The sequence below is a fragment of the Cricetulus griseus genome, chromosome 2 (genome assembly GCF_003668045.3).
Source record: "Cricetulus griseus strain 17A/GY chromosome 2, alternate assembly CriGri-PICRH-1.0, whole genome shotgun sequence".
NCBI lineage: Eukaryota > Metazoa > Chordata > Mammalia > Rodentia > Cricetidae > Cricetulus > Cricetulus griseus.
Window position 1 is genome coordinate 17,009,462 of NC_048595.1, and position 18,654 is coordinate 17,028,115.

Genomic DNA, 18,654 nt, shown 5'->3' on the forward strand with positions numbered 1-18,654 from the left:
AGAAACCATGTGCTCTGCTCCAAGTTCGTACTCAAATGGAGTGACCACTTCAAGGCCCTAGGAGTGGTTTTTCACTGGGTTGCTTTTGAGGTTGTCACTGGTGAGTGACTGGTATCACCCAGCTGTGCTTACAGTGACTCTGTGGTAAAAGCGATACTCCTGAAATGCCAAAACCCAAAGAATTTCAACAAAAAGGGTTTTCTTCTTTTTTGTTGTTTTTCAAGACAACAAGCTCTTTATGTAGCCCTGGTTGTCCTGGAACTCCCTCTGTAGACCAGGCTGGCCTTGAACTCACAGAGCTCTGCCAGCCTCTGCCTCCTGAGTACTGGGATTAAAGGCATGTGCCACCCTTACTTGTTCCCCCATACCCCCTGGAAAAAAAAGTTCTCTTAAAAAAAAAGTTAACGTTTGCAACTTTGCACTAAGCACCATAGAAACACACTGGGCACCGGTTCCCTTCCATCCCCACGGGACTGGATAAGCACCAATATCCGGGCTATCTCAATGGGCTGAGAGAAGGAGAACTGAGGTACACTGGGTCAACTCTCGTTTTAACTATTTGTATCTGGAGGCTGGAAACACATTCCTCTTTTAGGTTTATTCATTTCTTCTGATGAGGCCAAAGAGGTTTTCATCACAGGAGAAGATAACTCAGTCTGAGAAAGGACAATGGACCTAACTGTCCAGTCATTATCTCACAACTGATGGAAACATACAAACAAGAGTTTGGTTCTGTCCAAGACAAAACCTTACAGGACAGTGCAGGCTTGAGCACTAGTGTAAAATTTTTTTCCCATAACAAAAGAAAAATAAAGGACATTTCTCACAACAGAGTTATGTCTACAGTTCTATCTTAGGATCTACACCCCATAAGAACATGCTAATGCTTATGAATTCGGTTTCTACTATTAGAATACACATTTCACTGTACATACACATGCCTTTATGCAAGCTAAGATAAAGACTGGGGTGTGGCCCTATCAAACCCTAGAGTTAGCAGTACAGGGGCAAGTGATCTTAAAGATAGATGGCAAAGAACCCAGAAATGACTGACACTCCCTGGGAAGGGTTCTGTGCCCCCTTCCCTGAAGGGGTCAGTTCGCTTCCTACTTTCATTCCATCATAACTTACAGTCCTATCTTTTCCTAAAGGCAGTTTCCACACTATGATCCCTAAAGTGATTTTTGAAAAAATACATAAACCTGATTAATGACAGCATCAATGGGTATCTATCTATCTCTTGCCAAGGTCACCACCATCCATGGGCCCTTGGTCCTTAATTAACCCTGCACCTCCTTTTCCCTTTCACACTGTATCTTCCGGCAGCTTTCAAACAAGCGAGAAAAAGGAGAAATGATGAGATGGCTGCCTTCAGTGTGCAGGATCCTGTGTCGAGAAGATGGCAAGACACAGATACGAGCTCCTCAAGGAGAAAGCGCTTTGGAAGTGCAGTGTGTGGACAATGACAACTCAGGACAAGTCTGCCTGCCCTCTGCCAATGCAGCCGCGGCCACCCTGTTTCAGTGCTGCATTCCCACTGCAGTCTTTTGGGACCAGAGATCCAAAAGAGAAACACTCTTTAAAGATCTACTCCATCTCCAGGCCTAAGCATCCGCCAGCATCTCATCCTCTAGTCTTGAGCTTTCAAGTTACTTGGGATGGGGGCTGATTTTGATGAAACAATTAATATAATAATCAGTGAATAAAAATAACTATGGGGGGGATAACATCCCCAAAGCTGTGGGTGGGGATTTCAAAAGGGTTGTCTTCTTCTGTGTCTTCACTGTGGCCCACAACAAGGAAAGTCGGTCTTAAGAAGGCTCACTGTCATCAGATACGACTGTACCTTCAAATGAATCGTTTCTTACACGGGATCACTGGACTTAGTCCGTATGGACTCTCTTGTGTTTAATAAGAGCTGAGCTCCGGCTGAAGCTCTTATCACACTCGGTACATTCGTAAGGCTTCTCTCCCGTGTGAACTCTCTGATGTGTGATGAGGTTGGAGCTTTGCGTAAACCCCTTTCCGCACTGCACACACTCATAGGGCTTTTCCCCCGTGTGGGTTCTCTGGTGCTTAATCAGATCTGACCTCTCCCCAAAGCTTCGCCAACACTCGTTACACTCGTAGGGCTTCTCGCCGGTGTGAATCTTCTGGTGTGTGATAAGATGGGAGCTCCGGCTGAAGCTTTTCCCACAGGCGGTGCACTCATACGGCTTCTCTCCCGTGTGAGTCCTCTGGTGCTGAACCAAGTGTGAGATGCGGCTGAAGTTTTCCCCACATTCGTTACAGTGGTACGGTTTCTCCCCGGTGTGGGCCCTGCGGTGCCGCACCAGGTCAGAGTTCTGACTGAAGTGCTTCCCGCACTCCTCGCACTTGTAGGGCCTCTCTCCCGTGTGGACGCGGTAGTGTTTGATGAGGTCGGACCTCTCGCTGAAGCCGCGCCCGCACTCATTGCACTCGTACGGCTTCTCACCCGTGTGAGTCCGCTGGTGCTGCGCCAGGTGGGAGCTCCGGCTGAAGCTCTTCCCGCACTCCTCGCACTCGTACGGCTTCTCCCCGCTGTGGGTCCGCTGATGCTGGATGAGGTGAGAGAGCCGGCAGAAGCTTTTCCCGCACTCGTTACATTTGTGAGGCTTCTCCCCGGTGTGGATTGTCTGGTGCTGAATGAGGTGAGAGCTCCTCCCGAAGCTTTTCCCGCACTCGTTGCAGTCGTAGGGCCGCTCGCCAGTGTGTGTCCTCTGATGCTGGATCAGGTGGGAGCTGCGGCTGAAGCCCTTGCCACATTCGTAACACTTATAGGGTCTGTCTCCCGTGTGGGTTTTCTGGTGCCGATTGAGGTCTGAAATCTGACCGAAGGCCTTTCCACACTGCGAACATATGTGATAGCGGATGTCTGCGTGGACTTCTTTGTGGACAAGCAGGTCGGTGACCTGCTGGAGGGGGTAGCTGACCCACTCTTCTGCTGTCAGGTCTCCCCACTGTCTTTCGGACCTGTCCCCACTTTCAAAGGCCTCTTCGCTTTCAGGATTCTTCTCAGCATCCCCAATAGGCTCTTCAGACATGGTCACAAATTCTACGTCCTCACTAAGCTCTTCTTTCTGGTTTGCTTCATTCTCACTCCTGATCTCAAAATCTGTACAGAAGAGTGGATAACGTAGAGACCAGTCAGTGCACAAACGTATCTACTGTGTTCTAAGCACTCCCCTAAGGGGTTCTATTTATTCCCCCACTCAAGGTGCTGGAGAGTAAACCCAGGATTTTGGGCTTGGCATTTAAGTGCTCTACCAATCACCTACACCACGCCTAGCTCCAGTACCCAGTTCTCTTTCTTTTAGTTTTCTCTTTAGTTTATTTCAGCAGCAGGTAAGAATGCAAAAGTGGGAGGTAGGTGTATCATCCACAGGGGAGGGTGGGTTGAAATGTTGACACCCTAAATTCTTAACATGAATATATGTCAATTACCATGAAAGTCCATCTCCATAAAACTCATCATCTCCATAAAACTCAGAGAGGTGAAGTGGCTTTCGAAAGGTCATTTGCACATCCGTGTGCACACAGGTACATGTAAGACATCACACACACACTCACATGCACACATACCCCAGCACACACACACACACATACACACACACACACACACTCACATGCACACATACCCCAGCACACACACACACACACACACACACACACACACACACACACACACCACAAAGCAAGCAACAGAAAAGAAATCCAAGCTCAGCTTGGTGGCATATGCCTTTACTCCCAGCACTTGGGAAGCAGAGGCAGGGGGATCTCTGTGAGTTCAAGCCAGCCTGGTCTATAAACGAGTTCTAGGATAGCCAGGGTTGTTACACAGAGAAACCCTATCATGAAAAGAAAAAAAAATCCAAATATTTAATGATACATTAAAGGATCCAAGGGACCCTGAGATAGACAAACAAAAACACCTTGAAGAGCCTGACAGATGGCTCAGTGGTCCAGAGCACTTGCTGCTTTTGCAAGAAGACCTGAGCACAGTTCCCAACACCCAACATCAGGCAGCATACAAACTGTCTGTAACTCCAGTTTCAGGGGATCTGATGCCCTCTTCTGGCCTCCGTAGGCACCAGGTATGCACATGGTGCACAGACATTCATTCAGACAGAACGTCCATACACATTAGAAGGAGAAACAAAACCACAAAGTGCCTTGGAAACATTTCTTAACGCTCCCCTAAATTTATCTGGGTAAGCAACAAGGCTCTTGGTGATTCTATATAAGAAGTGCTCTTAGATAGTCTATTGGGATACAAGAGCATGTCTTTTTAAAAATGCTCCTTTCTGTCAGGTGATGGTAGCACACAACTTTAATCCCAGCACTTGGGAGGCAGAGGCAGGAGGAGCTCTCTGAATTTGAGAGCAGCCTGGTCTACAGAGTGAGTTCCAGGACAGACTCCAAAGCTACAGAGAAACCCTGTCTCAGAAAAAAAAAAAAAAAGAAAACAAAACAAACAAATCTCCCTTTTCTTCCTTTGTTATTGTTTTGTGGAGTGATATATTTAGGCTGTATTTGCAATAGATCTGGGTAAATAACATAGTTATGGCTATTTCATTTTTACTTCATTTTTAACTATGTGTTTGTGTCTGGGTTGGTGTATGGGTACCTGTGATTGCAGGTGCCCTTCAGGGACAGAAGAGGGCATCTGATCCCCTGGAACTGGAATTACAGGTGGTTGTGAGATGCCTGATGTGGGTACTGAACTCAGGTCCTCTGCAATAGCAATACATGGTCTTAACAGCCAAGTCATCTCTTCAACCCATTTTTATTTTTGTTTGTTTTGTTTTTGATAGTGGAGTTGTTGCTGTTTTTAAGGAATGATTCAAGGGACAAAGAAGGGCTCAAGGAAGAAGCAGGGTAGGGGAACAAATCAGAATAAAGTATACCAACACATATATATGAAAAACACCACAATGAAACCCATCATTTACTATCACCTAAAAATGAATTAAAAAATAAATAAAAAGAAGAATCCAAAGAAATTGGGACATCAGAAAAAAGTCTAAGCTAAGAAAACCCCTCAGGTCACTTTTTATTCTGAGAATAAAAACATTTTAAAATATCTTAGTCCTGTGCTTAGCTTATGTAGTTCTGAGGATCAAGCCCAGCACTTCAAGTATTCGAAACACTCTACCCACTGAGCTGCATCCAGAGCCTCACAAGTTCTCCTCTAGTTAGGCTTTGTGACCTGACTAATCAGCACAACACAGCACACTTGGAAGGATGATCACCTCTGAAACAGCTCTAGACAAGAAGCTACCTCAACAAAGTACCTGAGGCAAAGCTGCAGCTATGGAGCCAAAACAAACACAAAAGGGGTGGCTTCTGCCCTTCTGTGAACCTGCTTCAGAACCCCTCATCTCCTAGCGCCCCAGAGAAAAAGTGCCATTTACAGGGCACGTATGACCTGGCAGGCACCGCAGCGTCAGACCTGTTTGGTCAGTGATCTGTACAAACAGGCTGCAGGGTGGCAAATGACTCAGGGCACGAGAACCCTCAAAGTCTCTAAAACTGCAGAAATTCTTTTTCTTTTTTTGGCCACATAACATAGATCGTCCACATTTAAAGCTTTGCATAACTAGTTGTGTTGTTTTCCTCAAAAAAAAAAAAACAAGTCTGAATCGAAAGACCTAAGCCATTTTGACAGTTTCATGACAGGAGATGAAAATAGATAAAAAATCCTGACTCACCCAATGAGACAACATTTCCATAATTCTCCTGCATCACATCCCTGTAAAGATCTCTTTGTGTAGGATCCAGAGGTCTCCATTCTTCCCGAGTGAGGTACATGGCCATATCTTCAAATGTCACAGGGGCCTGAAATCACACAATGCTTCCTCACTACTTAGTACCTAGGAGTTTAGTACCAGCTTTTCTTCTTGAAATTAGAGACATGATTAGAAATGTCGAGAAGGCAATGGCATTAAGTCTGATCTGTAGATTCCAGAGAAGAAATAAGAAAGAAAGAAAAATAAATAAATAAAAACACGTGGTCAAAAGGCAGGGGCAATCTGCTAGCTGCCTCCTCAGGCATTCTACTAGACATCCCTGCCCACTTGGGGACCCTTATTTTCTTGCCACTTCCTCTTCAGAACAGACATAGAACTTACATGGCTCTATATCTCTACATACAATGTTCTTTTCTTTTTCTTCCTGGGATTTTGTTTTGTTTTTCGAGACAGGGTTTCTCTGTGGCTTTGGAGGCTGTCCTGGAACTAGCTCTTGTAGACCATGCTGGTCTCGAACTCACAGAGATCCACCTGACTCTGTCTCCCGAGTGCTGGGACTAAAGGTGTGCACCACCAACGCCCGGCTACAATGTTCTTTTCTAAGACCAGTGAAATTCTCCTCTTTATGATCCAAAGTGCCAACTGTTATTTTGTGTCCCCACCCTCCCTTTTGCCCTTCATTCCTTCCTCGGATACCTCATCTAGGAGTTAATCACGATTTACTGGTTCCCAGTAACTTCCTTGTTAAGGCAAAGAAGAGTACTTATCACTTTGTATCAAGGATAATCCTATGCACCTCTCTCTCCACAGAACGTTGGCAAGGAGGGTACCACCCATCTTGTTCGGTTTTATTCTCCCTAGTATTTAAAGACATGCAATAGATAGATGTTCGATCTATGTTTGTATATGGCTAAATCAGCCAGCACTAAGGCCCTGCAACAGAACAGTGAAATGAGCTAATCCCAGGGGTTTCCTATAGGGGTTTGCAGAACGGGGAAACACCGGGCGAGATGGATAAGCAGAGGCGAGGTCCGGGAAGCCACCCCCGGCTTACCTGGGACCCAGCCATGAGCAGGGTGGCTGCCATCTCAGGCTCAAGCGTTCGTCTCCTGGGAGAGAGAGCAGGGAAAGCAGCTAGTAGACAAGGCTGAAGGAGGCGAAAAGCAGGGAGTGAGGCGCGGCCAGAGGCCCTGCCCACTCCCTAGGGCTGGAGTTCTGAGGGCAGGGTATGCGGGGACGGCCCAGGACCGGCCACTCTCCTCCCTGATCCCCGAACGTGACCCGCTGTCCGTGCCTCCGTTAATTTCGAGTACATGCAATGTAAGGGAGGACAGCCTCTGGCTAGGTGCCCCCTGGGTGGGGGTCAGGCCGATGCTATTTGAGGGAGGAGGCTTTCAACCCAGCCCTAAGAACGCCTCTGCTCTTCCATCTCTGGGCTGGGGGCCTTTCCGGCAGCAACCTCAGCCAATCAACAAAAAAAAATCATAAAACACTCGGCCAATCAGATGCCAAATCATCGGCCCTCCTCCTGCCGCGTGGCCGAGCATCTCCAGCACGCGTGCGTGCGCCTCGCGGCCTGCCGGGACTTGCAGTTCCACTCTGGCGTACAAAGGCCACTTAGAGGCCAAGAGCAGGGGTGGGAAAAGAACAAAAGGGAGGAGACGGCACCACGTCCTTCAAGACCAGACGGAGTATCCTCCACTTTCTTCTCGGAGACCACAGCGCGACTCAGTAAAGGAGGCGTCCCTGTCTTTTCTCACGGCGCCACCGCCGTCTTTGAGTCAGATATTATCCGCGATGTCAGACTAAGTGTGGCGGCCTGGGCTGAACTCAGCTGGGATCAGCCCTCATTTGACAGCCCAGGCCAGAGCGGGAAAAGGCTCCAGTTCCCTCCCTCGGGAGACTCCCAAGCCGCGACGGAACTTTGGGCCCCGCCCACGTGCTCACAACACCTCCCAGCGCCGCCTGCAGCGGTTACTCCCCGTGTCCGAGAACTACAACTCCAAGCAGACCTTGCGGCATTCGCAACCCGCCTGCCGACTACATATCCCAGGAGGCTTCGTGCTACACGCCCTCTGCAGGAGTGCTGTCCGCAGCCCGGCCCGGGGTATCCTGTTAACCCTGTCGGGAGCTTCTCGCGCTCTTTTATAGAGAAAGTGCACTTATCTAAAACGCCAGAACACTGAAATCAGAAGCTAGGGTGTGTAGGGAGGTAACTGGCCTCAGAGTGGAGACTCAAGGACCTTGCACTTTTGGCTGTCTCTCTGTTGAATGAATTCCTGTGAAGACCTCCCAACAGCATGGAGACCCTGGACGATTACGATGACCAGAACCCGAAAGAATCCTAATAGTAATCTAGGTCTGTTTCAAAAGAGCCACAGACCGGGTTAGGGTGGAACGAAAAGGCTTACCTCCTGGTCTGTGAAAGATCCAGTGGATCGCTGGGATCCTCGAGAGGCCTGAAATCCCCAAGCCTCAGAGTTCTAAAGAGCCCTGATGTTCGGAAAGATTCTAGATACCACCAGCAGATTCCGGAGACCTCAGAGCCACGGGTAGAAATCCTAATCCATAGACTAAACAGGCAAAGGCCAGGATTCGATGGTAGGATTGAGCCCAAAGCTTCAAGGTTTGCAGAGATCTCAGACTGTGCTATTGCTCGGAGAAACCACAAGCTCATAAACAGGTCTCTGAGGCCGTAACAGCTGGCCAAGAAACACCAGCAGTAGCTAAACTGCATTCAGTAAGAATTCTCCAAACGGAAGGACTTGGAGCCTTCCCTTTCCCCAGCCTGGATGAAGGAATTACACAATGGAAGGCGAGGGCTAGGCAAAGCAGACATTCTGTGTAAGGAAGCGCTCCCAGCTTGCTGTAGCCTTGGAGAGGGAAGTGATGGAAAAAGAATATAGCAGCTTATTAGGGACTCCCACCCTCTTCAAGTTATAAATATCCCCAGAACCTTGGCTTGATGCCCAGAAGCCTGTTGTCTCTGACTGAACAGGAGACTGCTCTGCCTGGGCTGGGGAAAGGGGCTTTTCTTTTGTTTTGTAGCTACATCCATGCACTGAAGGACTTAAAAAAAATTTTTTTTTCAAATATGACTCCCGACCATGCTTTTTATTAGAGTGTCCTGTTCCCAGTGCCCAGTTATTTATGGCTACATTGCTCGGGGATCTAAAAATGAGCTAGCAGGACCCCTACCAGCCATAAAACATCTCTTCTGCCTGTCCTTCTCTTCCACTCCCAAAGCTGGGTCGCAAAAATGTTTAGATGCCACAGAATTGTTCCATTCTACCTACTGTAAAATTGACCCAGCCACCATGTAAATTAGAATCCTGAAGGATTTACAAGAGTCAGAAGAATGTGGACATAAAGGTCAGACAGAAAGAACAATTGGACCCTACGTATTTGGATAGTCTTTGGTAACAGGAGAAACTTCCAGAAAGGTTCATGGGTGTATCTGATGGCCTGAAGGTCTGGGAAATCATAACAACTCTGGGTTGACCTTATCCTCACACTATTATTTCTGTTGGAAATACGTAAGAAAGTGGAAGTTGGGCCTGTGGGCCGGTTCAAGTTTATGGTATGTGTATGTATTCAAGCCTAGTATATGGGATTGCCAATAACCCAGAAAGTTGAGGCCTCACTCAGAAAACTGAGTGGTCAAAAACAGGGGTCAATAACTGAACTCCCAGAAACAAAGTGGATGACTGGTGCAGAGCTGGGCTGCTTAACAACAGGTCTTTTAAGGTCAGAAGAGGGCCCAGCCCCATCTTGGAAGGGGCTCCCTTTTCAGGTCTCTTCTCGAAGATTGCTTTGTAAACTTGAGGCCTTTTGTCCCTTTGCTGTCAAGCTTTTAAGCCCTCCTTTGTCCCTCTGGCTATTCTTTTTATTCCCAAGGATGGGGGTGGCAGAATGGCTGTGTGCCCAGCTTGTCAGCTTGCCTCAGGAGTAAGTGCTTTTTCTTTATCCACCTGGGAATGGAGAAGCTTTGAGCAGGATGTTCCATCACCTGGGAGGGTGGGGCAGGAAAGACAGGGTTTATGGGTCTTCCTGTAGCAGCTTGCTGCCTAACTCTGTGGGTTGGGGGGGGCGGTTGTCACTGGAGGAGGCAGCAGCTTCCTGCCCTATGGTTCAATGTCATTCGAAATACGGTTTTGGGTTTTCTAGAGTGAATTGGAAAGTCCTGTCTGTCCCCGTCACCCATTAGATGATGAATACCTTCTTCGTGTGGAGGCTTCAGTAGATCTTGGCCCTGGGGAAATGAGGATCTTCCTTGAAAGTCTTTAAAATAAGCATTTGCTGCTGAATCACTGTTCCGATGGGGTTCTGTAAATGGTTGTTTTTGTTTTGTTTTTCGAGACAAGGTTTCTCTGTGGCTTTGGAGCCTGTCCTGGCATTTGCTCTGGAGACCAGGCTGGCCTTGAACTCACAGAGATCCACCTGCCTCTGCCTCCTGAGTGCTGGGATTAAAGGCGTGCGCCACCAATGACTGGCTATAAACATTTTTCTAAAGATTCATTTTATTAATTCCCTACCGTGTGTGTGTGTGTGTGTGTGTGTGTGTGTGTGTGTACACCCAGGTACGTGTCCTGAGAAAGCCAGGAGATCCCCCTGGAGCTGGAATTGCAGGCCATTGTGGGCCATCCAATGCTGGCAAACTCCAGTCCTCTAAAAGAACAAGCATTTTTAATCTCTGAAGCAGTTCCCTGGCCCCATGTTTTAGTAAATCTTATGGTTATCTATGAGCAGTCCAAATGTAGCTTTTCTTTGTTATCAGAAGCATTAATCTGTTAAACATTTTAAAATATGGCTCCATATTTGTAATTCTATTTTCTCAATTTTCTTTTTCAAAGGAAATGACCTGGATTTCCCTTGACCTTAGAGCTGCACCCAGACTTGCATCCTGTCATGTTCCCGCCTGCCACCCACTTCTCCCTGGGAAAGAAGGAGGCTTTGCAATGGAGGTGACATCCAAGAAGTCTTGCAGATTCGTGGGCATGTCAGAGATGGAGACTGTAGGAGGGAGAGCTTTAGTCTTGAACAGTTTGTGCAAAGGCACAGAGGCGTGAAAGGACAGCTCTGTTCCAGCATGGCTTGGTTCCTTAGGACCTGAGGGAAGAGTGGCAGAGCAAAGAAGCAGGGCGAGGACAGCGTCTCATGCTCCCTTGCCTGCCTGCCTGTCTCTGCCTTTGGCTGCAGATCAGTGAAGCTGGTAGTCGGTCCTGCATGAAGGCCCTGGGGGTGGAGGGAGGAGTGCTGGCCTGGGTGACAAGAGCAGACGGGCTCTGCGGGAGAAGAGCAGGGCACAGGGGACTGGGGCACTTGGTCCCATAACGCTTCTGCTGGTTTTCCCCCAAGAAAGGATTTTACCAAAAATGTAGAGCATAGCTTTAAAAATGCACAACAAACTGATTAGGTATTGTCTAGGCTATTTAAGGACATCAACTGGACCCAGGATATTATGCCATTCCTGTACTAGATACTTAGCTAGGAATTGGATACCACCCCCTAAATGGCTGCAGGACTGCTGTGAGGATTAATCGTGAGAATGACACAGAGGAGGGCCTTGGCACATGGTGGCCATTATCCAAGTCAGGAGGGAGTTAAATGTGTCACAGATGTTCTGTGTGGTGAAGCCATATGAAGTGACTCAGAAGGTAACTGGGGATCTGGGTCCAAATCCAAGCTGTCTCCCAAGAACAAATTACTCCCTGAACTTTGGGCTTCTCAGCTTATAAAGAGTCTAATAATACAAACAGAGCTCTAGTTGTTGCCAGGATGGGGGAGGGTGGGGAACTGAAGGAGGGAAAGAGCCTCCCATATGTTAGACTGCTAGACAAATACTTGACCGCTGAGCCACAGCTTCAGCCTTTAAGAGCTGAAGAAGTTGCCGGGCGTTGGTGGCCTTTAATCCCAGCACTTGGGAGGCAGAGGCAGGCAGATAGATCTCTGAGTTTGAGGCCAGCCTGGCCAACAGAGAAAGTTCCAGGACAGCCAGGGCTACACAGAGAAACCCTGTGTTGAAAATAACCAAGACTAGGAAGATGGCCGATCTGGAACTCAGTAGACCAGGCTAGCCTCAAACTCACAGTGATCCACCTGTCTCTGCCTCCTAAGTGCCAGCTTAAAGGTATGTGCCACCAATGCCGGCTTAAGTAATTTTTTAAAAGGTTTAATACCACCAAGTCAAGTCGGTCTGTACCTCCAGTTACTAAGGAGGCAAATGTAGGAAGATCCAAGTTCAAAGTCAGCCTGGGAAGCTTAGGTGAGACCTCATCTCAAAAAAGTAAATAAAATGAAAGGGGTGGGGGTGGGGGGGGACTGGAGATGTAGTTCAGTGGTAGAGCACTTGCCTAGAATGCTGAAAGTCCTAGGTCCAGTCGCCATTAGCTCCACAACCCAGTGGCCCAAGCGACCCAGTTCTTGGGCCAAAGGGTTCACTGAGAAAGTCACCATCAGGTGCTCTTAGCAAAAGGAGTAGCTGTTGCTACCAGATAGTGTGTGTGTAAAGCAGGAGTCTAAGCATTTCACATGTTGTTAGCTTCATGCTAGGAGTGAGTATAGCTAATGTTTTGCAGTGGAAAACTGGAAGCATGGAGAGTTACCCAGTAGTGCGCCCCAGATACCCACTTGGTAAATGCCCACTGACTGACAGATGCTACTGGCACTGTGAGACAGAAGTATTTTAAGAATCATGGACTACAACAAGAGACTGAGCTAGAAGAGGTAGGGGAGTTCTGAGGCCCCATCTCCTGTTGCCTGGGGGTGGGAATTGCAAGGGAATGTGTCTGTCAAAGGTGAGCTTGAGGAATGGGTACAATTTGCACCAGTCTGGGGTGGAGGAAGCCAAACAGCTAGCCATAGGTAGGAAGGGCCTTGTGGTAATGAATATGAAAAATAGACCACTTAGGCTAGAGCAGCAAGAGAGTAGAAGTGGAGGCTAGGCAGTGGTGGCGCACGCCTTTAATCCCAGCACTCAGGAGGCAGAGGCAGGAGGATCTCGGTGAGTTGGAGACCAGCCTGGTCTGGTTTACAAGAGTGAGTTCCAGGACAGTCTCCAAAGCCACAGAGAAACCCTGTCTCAAAAAACCCAGAGAGAGAGAGAGAGAGAGAGAGAGAGAGAGAGAGAGAGAGAGAGAGAGAGGAAGGGAGGGAGGTGGAAGATGAGAAAATTGAGCCATTTAAGATGTGGCCAGTTGGCAGGTTAAGACCACTGGCTGCTCTTCCAGAGGACGGGGTTCAATTCCCAGCACCCGCATGGCAACTCATAACTGTCTGTGACTCCAGTTCCAGGGGATCAGGCACTCCTATATAGGCATACATGTCGGTAAAACACCAATACACATTTAAAAAAGACAGGAAGAGGGAAAGCATCTACCAAACCATTTCAAAAAAAAAAAAAAAAGCCTCCAGATTTTTCAAAACATAAAACACAGGCAGCTAGCAGATGGAGAGACACACTGCAAGCTGGATAAGGCTTTTGAACTTGATTTGTGGGCTGATAGAAATGCACTGAGGATGACTGAGGCCACTCAGGTGAGCTGACAAAAGTGGAATAGGAAGGCCACTGCGCTGGGAGCCCAGCTGAAGGACTTTCCATCAGTCCCTGAAAGAGAATCTTGCGAAGCCTGTTGATCATAGAAGTGATGGAGAGAAGGGCTTCACAACAGAGGGACTTGGCTGTATCTGAGAGGCCCTGAGTGACACAGTCTTGACTTAAAGAGAATGGAGGACTAGCAAGAGAGACCTGGTAGCCTCAATGAGATGATTAAGATTTCAGGGGAAGGGGACACTGGAGAGATGGTTCAGTGACAAAGAGTACTTGCTGCTTTCAGAGAGGTCCCAGGTTTGATTCCCAGCACCCACATTGAGGCTCACAATCTTCTGTAACCCCAGTTCCAGAGTTATCCCATACCTTCTCCTGGTTTGTGTGGGTACCAGGCATGCGCTTGGTACTCTGCCATGCATGCAGGCAGACACTCATATACATAAAAAAAAAGCTAAGAAAGACTTTCCAGGGCTAAGGGTGTTACAGGATGTAGAGTGCTTGCCTAGCATTCACAAGGCCATGGCTTGACCTTTAGCACCACATAAACTGGGCATATTATTGCCCACCTGTAATCCCAGCTAATAGGGAAGCTCAGGAGCTCAGGTCATCGTTAATTTTGTATGAGTTAGAAGCTCACCAGGGTCCCGGTTGCCTATTCTGTCTGTCTGTCTCTCTGTTATACAATAAATACAAATAAAGACTTAGATACCATATTTTAGATGCCTGTAACACTCCTGACCCCTGCCAGTGTTGGGGATCAGACAACCAAAGGGTCTCACGCATATAAGGCAATGTTCTACCAACTGAGCTATTTCCCAGCCCCTTCTGAAAATACAAATACCCTCTACATTAGTTGCAAGTTATTTAATGGGCTTTTATTTTCAATATTTTTTTGCTGAAATAACTCAGTAAGATCTTTTCCCAAAACTCCCAAAACATGTCTTCTCTCTGCTTCACCTCATCCAACCTTGCCCTTTTTCTCCTGGCAGAGGGAGGGGGAGACATGACAGACAACACATGGACAATCTGCCCTCCTTCAGAAAGCCTTCCTGAGTAGTTGATGTTAGTGTTAATTTGCCTAAAGCTTGATGAAGACAGCCTTGGAGTTAAGAGGCCTCTCAACAGTCCAGAAAGATCTGAGAGGCCAGTATGGCTATGGAACCAAGGTGAAGGTGAGGCAGAAGCCTGCCCTGCAGGAACTTTAAGCCCCCAAGCACGGGAGAAGTGGACACTTTGAAATGGGGTGGCAGAGCAGGGGACCTGAATGCAGTCACACCTGTGATCTTGCAAAGCTCTTTCCAGTCCTTGCCATTGAAACCGCATGAATTGATGGATCATGGGTGGGGACAGGAAAGCACACAGGGAGGGTATTAAAAAACCTACGGCCCGGCCCATTCAGTCTTTTGTGTGTCCTTTTGTCAAGGAGCATGTGTGCCATGTCATGTGTGGACTTGCACTGGCTTGTTCCTTCACTGTTTAATCTGATTCATCTCCTTTGTCAACAGTACAGTTACTGACAAAGAAGATTCAGGCTCTAAATCTTTAAGACACAGAGAACATAAGAGATAGTTGGGTTCTGATATCTTTTCCACAGTGTCTCTTTAAAATACTCATGGGCTGGGGAGAAGGCTCAGTAGATCAGGTGCTTGCCACCAAGGCTGAGGACCTAAGTTAGGACCTGATAGGCCCAGACCCTCACCCAGCCCCCTGCTTTGGCAGCCATGACAGGCTGCAGAAAAGACCCAGCAAGACATAGGTCCCTAACTCAACAACAGGTGCTGAGCTCCCAACCTTGCCCTAATCCCTAGGAAGCCACCCTTGCTCTCCTCCAATATATTCCCTGCCCCACTGCTGCTTGAGGACCTCCTGCTTTACCCACTGTGTCGGATGGACAGGGGAACCCGAGTTAACTCATAAAATTAAAGACTCTTTGCTTTTGCATCTGATTGGGTCTCTTGGTGATTTGGGGGTTCAGAGTTTGGGCACAACACACTCTCTGTGTGGATCCTGAGGACAGGACATGGGTTATCGGCTCGGCAGAAAGTGATTTCCACCTCCAACACCCCCCAGCCATCCTCCCAACCCCCTGAGGCAGATTTCCCTATCCAGTCTATTTCCAGACTCCATCTTCTGGTGGAGGTCCAGGACAGGTGGAAGGACGCTGACCACCCATTCTGGGATGGGATGACGCCCAGAAGACACCAGCTCCTCCACTGTCACTACCCAGCAGTGTTACCCCATGGGTGACCAGGACAGATGGAAACTTTGTAGTCCCTACAGTCACTCCAGGAGGCAAGAGCTCTGCTTACATGTTTGTACTTAAGGGGTGACATATTCAAATTCCTTGTTAGGACACAGGCTCTAGGAGGCTCAGTCTGGGGCTGCTAGACAATCAGTGACAGAACTACCACCGCTCACCACACCTGCATCAAAGGCTGTTCTACAAGTTTCTAGCTTTGCCTAAAGTTCTCTTCAGCACAAAGAGCAGCTGATATCAACATGGGAGAAGCTCCACATACTTCTTGGAAGCTCTGTGAGGAACACACTGGGACTGGGGAGGCTCTGGGGCTCAGGACCCTCAAGGAGACTGGAAGCATGAGCATCATGTAGCTCTACCTGAATGCTAGATCTATTCTTGCCCATAATGATCCAGAATCCCCCGGGGCCTTTCAGCCAGCTATGAACAGGACACATCAGTGTTTGTGAAGAGATTTCTATCTGCACAAGCCAAGTCACACAGTCAGCTCTTGAGAGTCACTGTGTAGATCAAGCTGGTCTTGAACTTGTGTTTATCCTCCATCTACCTCCCAAGCAATGGGACTCCGTGTATGCACTACCACATATGGATTTTTTTTCTTCTAATTTTTTTTTTTAGAATTATTTTCTTTCTCTGAGTGTTTGTTTTGCCTACATGAATGTACGTGTTCCACATGTGTGCCTGGTGCTCACGGAGATAAGAAGAGGTTATCAGATGCCCTGAACTGGGAGTTTTAGATGGTTGTGAGACACTATGTGGGCATTGGGAATTGAACCTGAGTCCTCTGCAAGAGCAATAGGTGTTTTTTAACCAGCAAGCCATCTCTCCAGCCAGGATGTTTTCTGTTTTGCTTAAAGACAGTTTTGAGTTGGGGGTGTAGCTATGTTGGTAGAGTACTTGCCTAGCAGGCGTGATGCCCTGGGTTCAACCTCCAGCATAAACTGGGCATAGTGGCACAGGCCTGTAATCCCAAATCCTGAAAGCGGAGTCAAGAGGATCACAGGTTCAACACATCCTTAACTACACACAGAGTTTGAGTCTATCCTGGTTTACATGAGACCCTATCTGAAAATACAATAAAATAGTAAAATGGAAATGAAATAAAGAAAATAAGAGACAGGGTTTCATTGTTTCCTAGGCTGGCTTTGAACTCCCAGACTCAGGCGACCACCTTCAGCCTCCCAAGCAGCTAGAATCACAAGCAAAATGTACCATGCCGGGCTTGGTACTTCTCCCCTCTTCCTTTCTTCTCTCCTTCCCCTCTACTCTATAAGCGGATGGATCTCCTCTATGCTGGGTGGAGCCCAGAGCCCACCCCGGGTTATATCTCCAGCCCCAATCTGCTAGTTTTCAGCTGGGGAGAGGGAACTAAAGATCAGTCAGGCCACTGACATGTCAAAGTTAAGACTCCTCTGATTTGATGCTGACATTCTGCATAGGTGCTGGGGGAAGCACCACACCCCCATGAGCCAATCATTTTTCATGATTGATTAATAATTGGCAACTTTCCCCCCACATCCCACTCCTCTAATCCCTACCCTCATCCAGGGCTCAGCAGTTTTCCTTCATTTGAATTTTTATTGTTGCTCTGGATCACATGGTCTGTGTTTGCTGCTTGATCTTCCTCACCTTGTCCACTGCTAGCCTGGTGGGTGGTTCAGTCAGCAGAACTACAAAACCAAAAGGCAACAGCATAAGAGGTCTCGTTGATCCCAGTACTTGTGAGTTTGAGGCCAGCTTGGTCTGTGTAAGGAGTTCCAGGACTTTGTCTCAAAACAACAACAAAAATAGCATGATGGTCACAGATCACTTGGTTGGACTGTAGCTGTCCCACATGGCAGTGGACATTAACTAAAAATACTGTCAGAAGACAAGATGCAACCTCCCTTGGGTCCTGCCTTTCCAACAGGCACAAAAGGGCACACAGAATGTCCTTTCCCCATAGCAGCCATCATTATTGAACACTGATCTTTGCTAGGTCATGGTAATATGTTTAAATCCATTTTACCCAGTATCTTTTCCATGTTCTTCTAAATTACATTTTATAAGTGTGTGTGTGTGTGTGTGTGTGTGTGTGTGAGAGAGAGAGAGAGAGAGAGAGAGAGAGAGAGAGAGAGAGAGAGAAATGGGGGATGTACTTCTGCATGTTATGAATATATGTTTCTCTTATTGGTTGATGAATAAGTCTGTTTCAGCAAATGGACAGGCAGGATTTAGCCAGGTGGGAAATCCAAACAGAGATAGAGAAAGGTAATAGGAGGAGTCAAAGAGATACCATGTAGCTGCCAAGGCAGCAAGAGATCCGGGCATCACCAATAAGCAAGGAAGCAAGAGGGCATCAAGGGTAAGCCAAGACCATGTGGAGATACACAGATTAATAGAATTGGGTTACTAATTAAGAGAGAGCTAGCCAATAAGAAGCCTGAGCCATTGGCCAAACAGTTTATAATTAATATAAGCCTCTGTGTGTTTATTTGGGACTGAATGGCTGCAGGACAGGGCAAGACAGAAACTTCTGTGTGTGTGTGTGTGTGTGTGTGTGTGTGTGTGTGTGTGTGTGAGACAGAAACTTCTGTGTGTGTGTGTGTGTGTGTGTGTGTGTGTGTGTGTGTGTGAGACTGGAGATTAAACCCAGGCCTCATTCAGATCAGAACATGCTCTAGTCCTTAGCTATACCCCCAGCAAGCAGTATCCAGGAAGGTTCTGTATAGCCCTCAAGCTGAAAACCAGACCATTGCCCCTGCAGGAGCCAGGCCACTAGGTCACAGCACTGGGTGGCAGAAGGCTTTTCCAGAGCTTCCCAAGAAGGACAGGATACTCAGGCCACTTCAGGGCTACTCTACTGTGACAGGGTTCAGCTTCCCCGTCTTATCCACGTGTGGCCAAGTTCAAGGGCAATAGCTTCTGTGAAAGCGATTCTCAGAGGCCTGGTCTAAATGCTCAGTGCTGTCCTTTTCTTCCTCTCTGTGGTCCCCAGGAAGCCAAGACCATCCATGTTCAACAGGCAGCCTTGGTCACACTGTAATAAACTGAGCTGCTACCCAGCCCAGCTGACACCCTTCCAAACTAACACTCCC

General features: G+C 47.7%; 2 protein-coding genes across 4 annotated transcripts in view; both read right to left on the bottom strand.

Moving 5' to 3' along the window:
• Window positions 1-546: 546 nt before the first annotated feature.
• Window positions 547-8,317, bottom strand: Znf436 (zinc finger protein 436). Of its 3 annotated transcripts, none has more exons than XM_027399734.2 (3): window positions 8,183-8,317; window positions 5,733-5,859; window positions 547-3,136 (listed from the first exon to the last, which is right to left on the bottom strand). In XM_027399734.2, exons 2-3 carry the CDS (start codon window positions 5,836-5,838, stop codon window positions 1,884-1,886), a joined length of 1,359 nt encoding a protein of 452 aa, XP_027255535.1. In that variant the 5' UTR covers window positions 5,839-5,859; window positions 8,183-8,317; the 3' UTR covers window positions 547-1,883. The 3 variants fall into 3 exon arrangements, with proteins under 3 accessions (XP_027255535.1, XP_035295397.1, XP_027255534.1); XM_035439506.1 differs by lacking the exon at window positions 8,183-8,317 and adding an exon at window positions 6,826-7,300; XM_027399733.2 differs by lacking the exon at window positions 8,183-8,317 and adding an exon at window positions 6,826-7,300 and having other exon boundaries at window positions 5,733-5,976.
• Window positions 8,318-14,278: 5,961 nt separating this feature from the next.
• The window catches only part of Tcea3 (transcription elongation factor A3), a 36,687-nt gene continuing 32,311 nt past the window's right edge, over window positions 14,279-18,654 (bottom strand). The window contains exon 11 of the mRNA XM_035438637.1: window positions 14,279-14,302. Coding sequence (XP_035294528.1) covers window positions 14,279-14,302 — 24 coding nt within the window. The remainder of the gene's footprint in view (window positions 14,303-18,654) is intronic.

Bases quoted from the DNA above. Each gene is read 5' to 3' on its own strand.
- Znf436 (XM_035439506.1), bottom strand. From the start codon at position 6,858: ATGGCAGCCACCCTGCTCATGGCTGGGTCCCAG. The intron at 5,860-6,825 runs GTAAGCCGGGGG...GTGTGATTTCAG, and splicing joins TGCTCATGGCTGGGTCCCAG to GCCCCTGTGACATTTGAAGA. The intron at 3,137-5,732 runs GTGAGTCAGGAT...TCTTCTGTACAG, and splicing joins TGGAAATGTTGTCTCATTGG to ATTTTGAGATCAGGAGTGAG.